Here is a 13994-nt window from a genome sequence, read left to right on the forward strand (position 1 = left end):
GTTCCATTTTGGTTTCATCTGACCAGAGCACCTTCTTCCACATGTTTGGTGTGTCTCCCAGGTGGCTTGTGGCAAACTTTAAACAACACTTTTTATGGATATCTTTAAGAAATGGCTTTCTTCTTGCCACTCTTCCATAAAGGCCAGATTTGTGCAATATACGACTAATTGTTGTCCTATGGACAGAGTCTCCCACCTCAGCTGTAGATCTCTGCAGTTCATCCAGAGTGATCATGGGCCTCTTGGCTGCATCTCTGATCAGTCTTCTCCTTGTATGAGCTGAAAGTTTAGAGGGACGGCCAGGTCTTGGTAGATTTGCAGTGGTCTGATACTCCTTCCATTTCAATATTATCGCTTGCACAGTGCTCCTTGGGATGTTTAAAGCTTGGGAAATATTTTTGTATCCAAATCCGGCTTTAAACTTCTTCACAACAGTATCTCGGACCTGCCTGGTGTGTTCCTTGTTCTTCATGATGCTCTCTGCGCTTTTAACGGACCACAGTGCAGGTGCATTTATACGGACACTTGATTACACACAGGTAGATGGCATTTATCATCATTAGTCATTTAGGTCAACATTGGATCATTCAGAGATCCTCACTGAACTTCTGGAGAGAGTTTGCTGCACTGAAAGTAAAGGGGCTGAATAATTTTGCACGCCCAATTTTTCAGTTTTTGATTTGTTAAAAAAGTTTGAAATATCCAATAAATGTCGTTCCACTTCATGATTGTGTCCCACTTGTTGTTGATTCTTCACAAAAAAATACAGTTTTATATCTTTATGTTTGAAGCCTGAAATGTGGCAAAAGGTCGCAAAGTTCAAGGGGGCCGAATACTTTCGCACGGCACTGTACTTTCAATGTAAGTACTCAACCCCTTTGTTATGGCAAGCCTAAATAAATTCAGGAGTAAAAATGTGCTTAACAAATTGCATGGACTCATTTGGTGTTCAACAATCGGGTGTCATTAATAAATAATAATAAAAAAATAACCACTATCTTTGTACCCCACACATACAGTACAATTATCTGTATGGTCCCTCAATCAAGTAGTGAATTTCAAGCACATATTACACTAAAGACCGGGAAGGTTTTTCAATGCCTCAAAGAGACACCGGATGCTAGATACAGTGTGTAAATTTTTTTTTTTTTAAAGCAGACGCTGAATATCCCTTGGAGCATGGGGAAGTTATTAATTAGGCTTTAGACGGTGTATCAATACACCCAGTCACTACAAAGATACAGGCATCCTTCCCAACTCATTTGCCGGAGAGGAAGGACACTGCTCATGGATTTCACCGTAAGGACAATGGTGATTTTAACAGTTACAGAGTTCAATGGTTGTGATATAAGAAAACAGAGGATGGTCAACAAGATCGTAGTTACTACACAACACTAACCTAAATGGCAGAGTGAATATAAGGAAGCCTGTAGAGAATAAAATATTGCAAAAGATGCATCCTGTTTGCAACAAGGCACTTAAGAAATACTGCAAAGAATGTGGCAAAGAAATTAAGTTTTTGTCCTGAATATAAAATGTTATGTTTGGGACAAATCCAACACAACACATCACTGAGTATGACTTCATATTTTCAAGCATGGTGGTGGCTGCATCATGTTATGGGTATGCTTGTCATCTGCAAGGACTAGGGAGTTTTCTTTAGGATAAAAATAAACCAAATAGCACAGACAAAATCCTAGAGGAAAACCTGATTCATTCTGCTTTCCAGCAGACACTGGGATGACAAATTCACCAGGACAATAACCTAAAACACAAGTCCAAATCTACACTGGAGTTTCTTACCAAGATGACATTGAATGTTCCTGAGTGGCCGAGTTACAGTTGACTTAAATTGGCTTGAAAATAAATGGCTGTCTAGCAATGATCAACTTGACAGAGCTTAAAGAATTTAGAAAAGAATGGGCAAATATTGTACTATCCTCGTGTGCAAAGCTCTTAGAAACGTACCCAAAGAGACTCACAGCTGTAATCACCGCCAAAAGTGCTTTTACAAAGTATTAACTCAGGGGTGTGAATACTAATGTAAATGTGATATTTCTGTATTTCAATACATTTGTAAACATTTCTAAAAACGTGTTTTCACTTTTTCATTGTGGGGTATTGTGTGTAGATGGATGGGAAAAAAATATTTTCAATTCAGGCTGTAACACAACAAAATGTGGAGTAAGTCAAGGGGTATAAATACTTTCTAAAGACATTGTATTTGCGTCTATAGTTACACTAGCACTGATTTAAAGTTAGGAACCCACCAGAAGGACTGATCAAACAATTAGAACATTCAAGTGGTGGAATGAAAGAATATGCCTAATAAATAAGTTACCTTTTCCACAAGCTCCCCGTTGAATGAACAGAACAGGTGGCTGCTGAAGTTTCAGCGCCCGGTTGCTGACTCTCTTGAGCTCGCAGATGTTACGATATGATACACCGTCGCTGCCACATACAGGGTCGGTAGTTTTGCAGGCGCAAACGCCGCTCTTCCCTCTCCTTCTGACGGTGGCAGAGTAGCTCACTCCGCCCGATACCGAACACTCCAACCCCTCTGCACACACCGGGTCTCCAAGCTTCCCATTGCCGCCGCACGCTTCGCCCTCTCCAGAGGCGCACACCGGGCAGCAGTTGCAGTGGTCGAGGATTTTTCCTGCTAAGCACTCAACTGGCATACGTGGGCACATCGCCTTGTCACAACGACTGGGACAGCCGATAACGTACCTATTTGAGATCTGTGCTTCGGCAGGTAGGGATGCCAAGCAAACGGTTACGCACAATAGTGACCAAAACATGGTGGATTACTGTGAAACGGACTGTTGCCCAAAAATTGTGAAGTAAACAAAAAGTGTCAGGGCTACTCTAAAACTTGCATTACGTTTGAATATGTTAGCTGAAAATTGTGGAGCAGAGCAGCCACTGCAGATACAGCGGGATTTGGAAAGCTCCACTTCCACTGCGCACCAATATGAGATTTAGCGTTTTTTAGCTGGCACTGCATTTTTAAAGCCTATTCAATTCCACATGACCCGGCACACTTTCCAGACAATAAAACGCATTGCAATTGGTGTATGAGTGTGACGCCCTAACGCTTCAGTATTTATTTATTTTGCATTTAGGCCTATTTGAATTAATTATAGGCTTAACTTGGAATATGCTACACTTATAGAATATACAGTGGATCGAAGTACTGGACTGGCCTGAATGACTAGACCCTTTGAACAGGCTGGACGAACCCACGATGGTAGTTAGATACAGTGCATTCGGAAAGTATTCAAACCCCTTGACTTTTTCCACATTTTGTTAGCTATAGCCTGACTCAAAATGGATTACGTTTTTCCCCCTGCATCAATCTACACACAATACTCCATCATGACAAAACAAATACAGGTTTAGATATTTTGGCAAATCTATCAACAAATAAAACTCAAATTTACATAAGTATTTCTCAGTACTTTGTTGAAGCACCTTTGGCAGCTATTACAGCCTCAAGTCTTCTTGGGTATGATGCTACAAGCTTGGTACACCTGTATTTGGGGAGTTTCTCCCATTCTTCTATGCAGATCCTCTAAAGCTCTGTCAGGTTGGATGGGGAGCATCACTGGACAGCTATTTTCAGGTCTCTCCAGAGATGTTTGATCGGGTTCATGTCCGGGCCACTCAAGGACATTCAGAGACTTGTCCCGAAGCCTCTCCTGCATTGTCTTGGCTGTGCGCTTAGGGTAGTTGTCCTGTTGGAAAGTGAATCTTCACCCCAGTCTGAGGTCCTGAGCTCTCTGGAGCAGGTTTTAATCAAGGATATCTCTGTACTTTGCTCCGTTCATCTCGATCCTGACTTGTGTCCTAGTCCCTGCCGCTAAAAAACATCTCCACAGCTTGATGCTGCCACCACCATGCTTCACCATAGGGATGGTGACAGATTTCCTCCAGACGTAACTCTTGGCATTTAGGACAGTGTTAAATCTTGGTTTCATCAGACTAGAGAATCTTGTTTCTCTTTTGTCAAACTCCAAGCGGGCTGTCATGTGCCTTTCACTGAGGAATGGCTTCAGTCTAGCCACTCTACCAAAAAGGCCTGATTGGTAGAGTACTGCAGAGAAGGTTGTCCTTCTGGAAGGTTCTCCCATCTCCATAGAGGAACTCTGGACCCTCTCCTCTAATTGCTCAGTTTGCCCGGCGGCCAGTTCTAGGAAGAGTCTTTGTGGTTTCAAACTTCTTCCATTTAAGAATGATGGAGGGCACTGTGTTTTGGGGGCCCTTCAATACATTTGCAAAAAAATCTAAAAACCTGTTTTCGCTTTGTCATTGTGGGGTATTGTATGTACATTTTTTATTTCATCCATTTTAAAATAAGGCTGTAACGTAACAATGTGGAAAAAATGAAGGGGTCTGAATACTTTCCTTATGCACTGTACCTGTAATGGATGGAGTAATCCAAATATGTACCTTTAGATAACCATTTTAATTTAGCTGTTTAGAAAATTAAATAGTGAATAATAAATTCCCATTAATTTGTGTGGGCCATTATAACATTGATTAACTTGATATGATAATTCTCCAATCAATAGGAAGCTATAAACAGACTGCCTTACAACAGGAGAGATTATGAGAGGTCATAAACAGTGGTGAAAAGAGTACTAAATTGTAATACTTGAGTAAAAGTAAAGATACCTTAATAGAAAATCAATCAAATGTATTTATAAAGCCCTTTTTACATCAGTCGATGTCACAAAGTGCTGTACAGAAACCCAGCCTAAAACCTCAAACAGCAAGCAAAGCAAATGTAGAAGCACGGTGGCGAGGAAAAACTCCCTGGGAAGGCCAGAACCTAGGAAGAAACCTAAAGAGGAACCAGGCTCTGAGGGGTGGCCAGTCCTCTTCTGGCTTTGCCTGGTGGAGATTACAACAGAACTTGGCCAAGATGTTCAAATGTTCATCAATGACCAGGAGGGTCAGATAATAATAATCACAGTGGTTGTAGAGGGTGCAACAGGTCAGAACCTCAGGAGTAAATGTCAGTTGGCTTTTCATAGCCGATTATTCAGAGTTAGAGACAGCAGGTGCGGTAGAGAGAAAGTCCAAAACAGGAGGTCCGGGACAAGGTAGCACGTCCAGTGAATAGGTCAGGGTTCCATAGCCGCAGGCAGAACAGTTGAAACTGGAGTGCAGCATGACCAGGTGGACTGGGGACAGCAAGGAGTCATCAGGCCAGATAGTCCTGAGGCATGGTCCTTGGGCTCAGGTCCTCAGAGAGATGAGAGTAAGAGAGAATTAGAGGGATCATACTTAAACTATTGCAGCACAAATACTGGAGGCTGAGACAGGAGGGGTCGGGAGACACTGTGGCCCTGTCCAACGATACCCCCGGACAGGGCCAAACAGGCAGGATATAACCCCACCCACTTTGCCAAGGCACAGCCCCCACACCACTAGAGGGATATCTTAAACCACAAACCTACTACCCTGAGACAAGGCTGAGTATAGCCCACGAAGACCTCCCCCACGGCACGAACCCGAGGGGGGAGCCAACCCAAACAGGAAGATCAACCCACTCAAGTGACGCACCCCTCCTAGGGATGGCATGGAAGAGCACTAGTAAGCCAGTGACTCAGCCCCCGTAATAGGGTTAGAGTCAGAGAAACCCGGTAGAGAGAGGGGAACCGGCCAGGCAAATACAGCAAGGGTGGTTCGTCGCTCCAGTGCCTTTCCGTTCACCTTCACACCCCTGGGGCAGACTACACTCAATCATAGGCCCTACTGAAGAGATGAGTCTTCAATAAAGACTAAAAGGTCGAGACCGAGTCTGCGTCTCTCAGATGGATAGGCAGACCATTCCATAAAAATGGAGCTCTATAGGAGAAAGCCCTGCCTCCAGCTGTTTGTTTAGAAATTCTAGGGACAGTAAGGAGGCCTGCGTCTTGTTACCGTAACTTTCAAGGGTAAAAGTAAAAGTACTTGGTTTTAAATATACTTAAGTATCAAAAGTAAAAGTATAAATCATTTCAAATTCCTTATTTAAAAACCAGACGGGCAACATTTTCTTGTGTTTTAAATGTTTTATTTACAGATAGCCAGGGGCACACTCAGAAATTACTAATAAACAAAGAATGTTTGTTTGGTGAGTCCGCCAGATCAGAGGCAGAATTGGATGATTTTCCTGTCCTGCTAAGCATTCAAAATGTAATGAGTACTTTTGGGTGTCAGGGAAAATGTATGGAGTAAAAAGTACATTTTACATTTACTCTATACATTTTCCCTGACACCCAAAAGTACTCATTACATTTTGAATGCTAATAATTAAGATAAGATACTTGTCTTTACTATTTAGATTTTTGTATTACTTTTACTTCACTACATTCTAAAAATCTAAATAGTAAAGTGCATATACCCCCAAAAAACAACTTAAGTAGTTCTTTAAAGAATGTTTTACTTAATTGCTTTACACCCCTGGTCATTAAGCATGTATATAGGTCTGCCAGGGAGATTATGGAGTTTCAGCCCTAAACATCCAGTTCTTTACTGTTCCCTATACGAACTAGTCACTCTTAGCAACTTACTCAACTCATGTAATTAGGCTACAAAAACAACAGCGAGTGATGGTGTGAGGGGTTTTATGGTGGCTGTGGGTTATAAGCCAGTTATAAAATCATTATTGCTCAATCTTATAAAAAAAATACACAATTTCTTCATTCATTAATTATGCCATATGTGTGGTCAGAAATGAACAAAACTAAACAGAAACCAATTTGAGGGGAACTTGGGTGGGGATGAATCATAATAAATTTTGTAAGCAAAGCTAACATTCAAAGCTTTTCATTTCAACAAACATTGATCCTATGATAATTAGCAAACTGTTCTTCCTGGTATTCTAACAGAAATCTAAACAGTTTTCTGAAGTTACACATATTGAAGATTAAACAAATTGTTGTTATTGGAGGAAATATAGGCCAATTGCATGTGTGAGAAGCGGAAATTCCTATGTTATAGCTAGTGGCTTATATAGTGTAGTGAACAACACAGCTCTGTTACGTTAGATGCCTGTGGTGGGCTGTAAAAGATCCAGCAAACAATGGACCAATGAATCACGGTCATAAACCGCTCTCACATACGATTGGTTATGGGATATTTTAATGACTATGGTTTAATGAGGTGGTTGGACCAATACTCATGGCCCAGGCATTGGGATGGAGGTTGCCTAGGGCCCCCGTGTGGTGCTATGGGGCTTGCCTACCATCCTCCTCCATCCCAATGGAGAGGGTCCTGTTTTCATAATGGTTCACTTTGTCTTGCATTGCTAAGAAGAGGGGAGTTCATGACATTTGGTGTTGTAAACACTCTTGCCATTTGAATGTATTTTGTGAAAATGACATGGCAACCTATAGGGTCAATATTAACCCAATAAAACACCTTTGGATGAAATCGACTTTAGGTTACACCCTAATAAGTCAAAATAAAGCAAGACAAATCTCAACTTGGACACATTGTTGGTGTGATGTATCATTCTGCATGAGTACATGCAAAGGTCACTTAGGGCCAACTGCAGCTTTATTTGTCTCTCAGAAGCCCCACAAAAGCCCGTTGTAGGCCAATAAAGGCAGAGAGACTGAGCTACTCCAGGCGCTGAGAGCCGTACCGGCCCACAGTCTATCCAGATGTTGTTTTTGTTGTCCACAAGCAACTGTATGACATCACTGTCACCGTGGGCCTCCATTCAACCACACACAACTTATATCACACACTGCTCACACAGAACACCAAACAATGTTGACTGCTAACTGACTATTACAAAAGGTCAGTCTGTATAGGAGCGAGTTGTAGTGACAGTTCTACTCTGGGAAGAAAGCAAAATGTTAATATTTCACCACCAGGGGGCAGAGTAGTCATACAATTAACTATTAGGCTGAGTAACAGAGGTTGAACCATTTCTTAGTATTTAGCCAGGTTTATGATTTCATAGAATTGAAATTGTCTGGGTCATCTGGATTTAGTCCTTGATTTTATTAGTGTAAATGGCAAGTGGGAAAGTTGGATGAGCAGATCATGAGCCGCTGCTCATCTAGGTTGAACAGAATTGCAATAATTCAAATCAACACATGAGCATTTTCTAAGTGTTTATTTCTTTCAAGTCATCCACATAATAAATAGTGACAATTAAAATCTAGTACACAAGACAAAATGGATTAGAACAGCTTTGTTTTTTAATAGAATTTATGCAGGCACTTGAGCAGCTGTATGGTTTTGCAGAACCACTAATGAGATCTATTAAAATAAGACCATTGAGTAGCATGGTTGGGTTGACCTTCACTACCTTGCAATACAGGCACAGGGAAGTTCAAACGGAAATATACATCTAAACACATAACATAAAATAAAGCAATCCCAACAAACTGTCACCAAAGAAAACCATGTTTTCACACACGCAGAACAAAGCAGTCAGTGTCAATTTTGTCATAACTAAACAAAATCGGGCATCAGTCACACAAAAAAAATGGTTAAAGCCACTGTTCAGTATACAGGTATGAAGAGGTCAGGGGTCAAGCATGTTGGTGGCCAGTAGGAGTATTAAGGAGTATTAATTTAAACATCTCTGCAAGACAATGACCATCCCTACCCTAGAAGTAACTGCTTTTCACTTTGGTCCCTTAATGAAGCCACCCCGCTCTGTTGCACAACTCACTCTCTCACCGAAGTCCTATTGGTACAAATCCAAACCCCATTACAGTACCCAGCAGGATTAGGATTAGGCAAATGTACATGGCTTGGTTTAGAACTGCACAGTCCTCTCGTACCAGTCCACAGTGTTTACCAACAACTTTCTAACTGTAATAATATGGTGTGGGAAGAGTGGGATTGTTGTAGGTTTTAAAGTCAGATAAAGAAAATGTATGTTAGAATCATTTGGTCATACACCATAAATTAAAGTAAATAACTAAAGACAACATTAGTTCAACAAAAACAACAGTGAATGCATGAAATGAACAGGTATGATTAGTTCTATGTTACTTGACAACTATTCAGTCATTAGAGAATATAGCTTGCTGCCTTAAAGGCGCAGTGCAGTCAAAAACATGATTTTTCTGTGTTTTGTATATATTTCCACACTATGAGGTTGGAATAATACTTTGAAATTGTGAAGATAATGCAAGTTGGTGGGATGAGATTGGCTTGCCTGGTGATGGTATAAATGAATAAACTACAACCAAAAAGGAGTTTCAAACTTCTGCCAGTAACAGATGGTTTTCAGGTTAGATATCCCTCCCATTAGGGTCTTCCAATTATGCCCCTCACTCAGACCACTCCCAGAAAGACTAAGCAAAAATCTTGATTAATAAATAGCCCTTTGCTAAGAAGCTATTTTTGTAATTTTAACAGTAATGCACTTAATTGTTACCCAGAAATTCTTTGATATTGAGATAAATGTTGCATTGTACCTTTAAAAATATCCACTTACTAGCTTGCTTGGCACAGAGTGGTATAACATATTAGCCTCACAAATGTCTGAATTAATCTGTGTGAGTCCACGTAGTCATGAGCTGCAGGTATACACTGAGTGCACAAAACAATAGGAACACCTGCTCTTTCCATGACAGGCTGACCAGGTGAATCCAGGTAAAAGCTATGATCCCTTACTGATGTCACATGTTAAATCCACGTCAGACAGTGTAGATGAAGGGATTTTTAAGCCTTGAGACTATTGAGACATGGGTTGTGTATGTGTGCCATTCAGAGGGAGAATGGGCAAGACAAAAGATTGAAGTTCCTTTGAATAGGGTATGGTCGGTGCCAGGTGCACCAGTTTGAGTGGGTAAGAACTACAACACTGTTGGGTTTCTCGTGTGTATCAAGAATGGTCCATCACCCAAAGGACATCCAGCCAACTGAACAACTGTGGGAAGCATTGGAGTAAACATGGGCTAGAATCCCTGTGGAACACTTGACACCTTCGACTCCATGCACTGACCAATTGAGGCTGTTTTGAGGGCAAAAGGGGATGAAACTTAATATCAGGAAGGTGTTCCTCATGTTTCGTACACTCGGTGTGTATATTTTAAATCAACATAAAAAAAGTTTTCTAAACTGAATTAACCCTATTAAATAAATAAGAACAGAGCAAGCAGGTGGGAGACAATGGCAAATAGCGCAGAATTTTTGGTGTAGAGTTCAGTGTGAATCTCACCCTCCCAGCCCACACAGAGACAGCGGATTCCAGGACTTCATGTGAGTGTCCACATGCCTTGACCACTGAGTAGATGCCTAACAATGAAAACGAGAGAACAGAACCCCCCTGTCTCATTGTCTGAGTGACCTCCAACTCTAATGTGACTAGGGTTGACTAGCTGGGGTAGATTAACAGCTTCACGAACAGGGGGTTGAGATGGTTGGAAGTCAGACACATTATACAGACCAACTTTGGCTTGGAATTCAGTGCCTGCTTTCTGTCATTTCCATCCAGATGACTTCTGTTCAGTTTTGTGGAAATGAGACAAGCGGCCCACTGTTCAGCTACTCTCAGATATTCAAAAGCATTCTTCTCATTTCCCCCGTTGTCATACAGCCTCTACTCTGTAGCCCACCCCCTCTGCCAGGTTATGGGGTAGTGTGGGGGTAGTTCATGGGTCAGACTTCGCTGACCGGCAAGTCGTCAGCGTCCAGGTCAAGGGGGGGTTCAGGTGGGTAGGGCTCGAAGCTGCTGCGCCGTCTCCATGGCGACTCGAGGGCAGTGTCGGCGGTCACTTGGACAGGCGTGTCTCCTGCAGGGACAGTCGGGCGTGGTTGGGTCGCGGCAGGAGGCTCATGAAGTGCTCGCTGTCCCACGCAAGGCTCCGAGCATGCACTGCCCGCGACAGAAGGGCACCCTGGGTAGGGTGGCACTGCAGATATGGGCGAGCGAGGGACGGGGGGCCCCGGTTGGCTGCGGTAGAATGTGGAAGGGGAGGAACGGCCACAGTGCTCCTGCTGAGAGAGGAGGGAGGGGTGTGTCCCACAGAATCACAGTCAGATGGGAAACATGGTGAGTTGTGAATAGAGCCCGTGCCAGACTTTTGGTGTAGCGGCTGATGTAGCAGCAGTGGTAGTAGTAGAAGTAGTGGTAGTAGTAGAAGTAGTGGTAGTAGTAGAAGTAGTGGTAGCCGCAGTTGCAGACCGTAGAAGTGCTAGCAGAGCAGTGACGGGTGCTGGGAGGAGTGCAGTGGTAGTGAAAAGCAGAAGAAGTGGTAGTGCTCATTTTTTTAAAGTTAGTATTTCACTGTCAGATTTCAATCTCTGTAAAAAACAAAAAAAAACAAGAGGGGGTGGGGAATAAAGTAAAAAAGAAAAACATGTCAGTGACCAGTTGGTGTTGTTATTGGGAGGCAACATACGCAGCTGCACCTACTTACCCAATCCATTTACCCAGGAAAAATAGTTAGTGACAGATACTTAAATAACTCCTGATTGCCTTTGCTGGCTATTCAAAAATATATTTTCTCCCAAATCTGCTGTGCAAAGCATCACCAAAATCATCATAATTCTGCATCATGCAGCTGGGCACAGAACATTTGCCAAAACATATGTGCATGACTTGAAGCAGACCATGCAACGGCAACACCTACACCGCAACGGCTTATGTGCGAGTAAACAAAGGGCTGAGTGATTCTTCAAGTATGCCAGGGCGGTTAGTTTAAGAGCTTCAGAGTACATGTGCTTATACAGAAGTCGTCATCATACAAATATGCAGAACACAAAACACACCAACAGCTAAACTGTTTTTTGATGTTAAGAAGACTAGGGTTTAGTTCCCAAAGACAACATTCATTCAGACTTGCACGTTGTCTTGGCTTAGAAAATGAGAAGTTAACTGGGTTATGTAAGTCAACAGTTTGAGAGAGTAAACACACATACAGGCAGCGGACAGGAGGTAGAACTAGAGACAGGCAGGATGTGAGACATCTAAGACAGGTACACAGCTGCAGGAGACTGCAGAGAGAAAGAAAGACAAGGAGAGTCAGAGACATATGAAGAGACATGACAGGACATAGACAGACAGGAAACAGGTCTGTGCAAGAGCTTTCATCACTGTACAAGAGAGGCATGTGTGTGTGTGTGTGTGTGTGTGTGTGTGTGTGTGTGTGTGTGTGTGTGTGTGTGTGTGTGTGTGTGTGTGTGTGTGTGTGTGTGCAGTAAGGATTTCAAAGTTAGAGGGATGTTTAAAAAGTTTTGTCATCTTCAACAATGGTGACAACAGCAAGCATAGCAAGAAGTGGGAGTGAGTGGGGTGTGGAAGTGAATGGGAGGTTGTGACTAGCTGCAGAGGTCCAGGGAGGTTAAGCTACATTAAGTCAAGGGAATGAGTTTATGGGACTAACCCCAGGGCTGAGGTAGAGCGTGAAGAGGAAGACAGGAAAAGCAAAGAAGCAGAGGTAGAGGAGAGGAGGACTTTGAGTTGGAAGTTATGGAATGGGCAGCGGGGTGGAGGGGTTAAAGCCCACACAGGGAGGGACATGTACAGTTTGGTTTTTAGGGAGGCAGATGGGTGACTCTCCAGTACACACCATGACATAAAAAAACTAAAAGTGAGTGAAAACCAACAGTATATAGAAGGCACTTTGGGGTACAGGAGCTGACATACGTGCTGCACTCCCCGATTCGGGCCGTATACCTCTGTATACAGGGGTTTGACAGCCGTCTGGCCTGCCGCATCTGCAACAACACAGTGGACAGCTGGATTAGAGCAGGCTGGGGAGGGCCAGCCTAGCCCACAGTACAGGGGGAAGAGAGGGAGTGGTAGAAAGAGAAGTATACATGTGGAGCAGGGTTTCCGTTAGTCGGTAATAGCCTGCTTTTGGCCGATAAAAAAAATTAAAAGCTGATAAATCAAATTGGCGCAAGTCAACTGTCCGGGAGAATTTAAAAAATCCCATTGCAAAATGCTTTCTAGCCTATTCATTAATGGAAATACCCATCAATGTCATGCTTATTGGTCGATGGGTTCATTTGCATAATTTGGTGGAATAAAATTGGCACAGCATAAAGATACAGAGCCTAGTTTAATCTCTCAGACAGTGCGAGAGCTGCTGCTACAACTCCTGGAGTGAAATGAGCTTTTATAATCCCAATCACTGTGAAACAATTCTTAATAAAATTGTGTGTTAACTGCTTTGATTGCAACCATTAAAAAGAGCTGATATTTTTATTTCAACTGATAATTGAAGCACACTTCCCATTCAAGTGGATATAACGGTAGGCAAGCTTCAGCGCACCACACCACTTTGCAATGATCTGGAAACAGTCTGCATTTTTTTTTTTACATATGCTTAATTATTTGAAACCTGAATGTTGTACTACATATTATGAGGCTTGTTTACCTAGCTTCAAAGTAGCCTAGCCAAAAGATGACCAAACGTGGAGGCAAATATTTTATCAAGTCTTCCATATGCCATTGAAACCAGTAGCCTATTTCTCTCATGTTCTACTGGCTTTCAAATCAATTATCTTTCATTGTCCAGCAGCCAAAAGATTTCCCCTCTCTTTTTTTGTAAGATTTCATTTTGTTGTCAAACAATAAACCTAAAACAGACAAACGACGACAGACGCACACAAACTTCGACATCGCATCTGCCCAGACCCACGTTTCCACCACCACAATCTCCAGCGCCTGCAATACTCTACTCCACATGGCCTCAAACTGCGCCACTCTGCCCTTCTCTGTCGCCCACACCCTTTCAATCTTCAAATAATAATGCATTTGATTCTTCCACCATCCCAACAATGCAGGATCACTTGATTTTCAGTTAAGCAAAAGTTTTCTACATGATTGATGAGAAAAGTACAGTACAAACCATTGGGTCTCAACCAACCCTCATATGCCATGTCTTGAAATATGCAGACAGAATTAAAGTAAATGTATATTGTAAAACTTCTGACAGACAACTTTCTAACTCCGCCAATTACGTTCAGACTTTACAGCACTCCCAGAAGGCATGAATCATCGAGTCAGTGTTGGTTTTACA

General features: G+C 42.4%; 2 protein-coding genes across 21 annotated transcripts in view; both read right to left on the reverse strand.

Annotated features, from left to right (window-relative positions):
* Nucleotides 1-2984, reverse strand: part of LOC109899116 (serine protease HTRA1A) — a 35165-nt gene extending 32181 nt beyond the window's left edge. Inside the window, exon 1 of the mRNA XM_020494170.2 lies at nt 2342-2984. Coding sequence (XP_020349759.1) covers nt 2342-2801 — 460 coding nt within the window. The 5' untranslated portion in view covers nt 2802-2984. The remainder of the gene's footprint in view (nt 1-2341) is intronic.
* A 5120-nt stretch (nt 2985-8104) lies between these two features.
* Nucleotides 8105-13994, reverse strand: part of LOC109899744 (pleckstrin homology domain-containing family A member 1) — a 36246-nt gene continuing 30356 nt past the window's right edge. For 3 of the 20 annotated variants that reach the window (XM_020495229.2, XM_020495231.2, XM_031835662.1), the window contains 3 exons: nt 12614-12684; nt 11887-11961; nt 8105-10962 (listed from right to left, as the gene is read on the reverse strand). In XM_020495229.2, coding sequence (XP_020350818.1) covers nt 10737-10962; nt 11887-11961; nt 12614-12684 — 372 coding nt within the window. In that variant the 3' untranslated portion in view covers nt 8105-10736. Of the gene's footprint in view, nt 11962-12613; nt 12685-13994 lie in introns of all 20 variants that reach the window. The other 17 variants (XM_031835664.1, XM_020495233.2, XM_031835665.1 and 14 more) reach the window with 9 other exon arrangements.

Source organism: Oncorhynchus kisutch, linkage group LG11 (assembly GCF_002021735.2).
Source record: "Oncorhynchus kisutch isolate 150728-3 linkage group LG11, Okis_V2, whole genome shotgun sequence".
Lineage (NCBI taxonomy): Eukaryota > Metazoa > Chordata > Actinopteri > Salmoniformes > Salmonidae > Oncorhynchus > Oncorhynchus kisutch.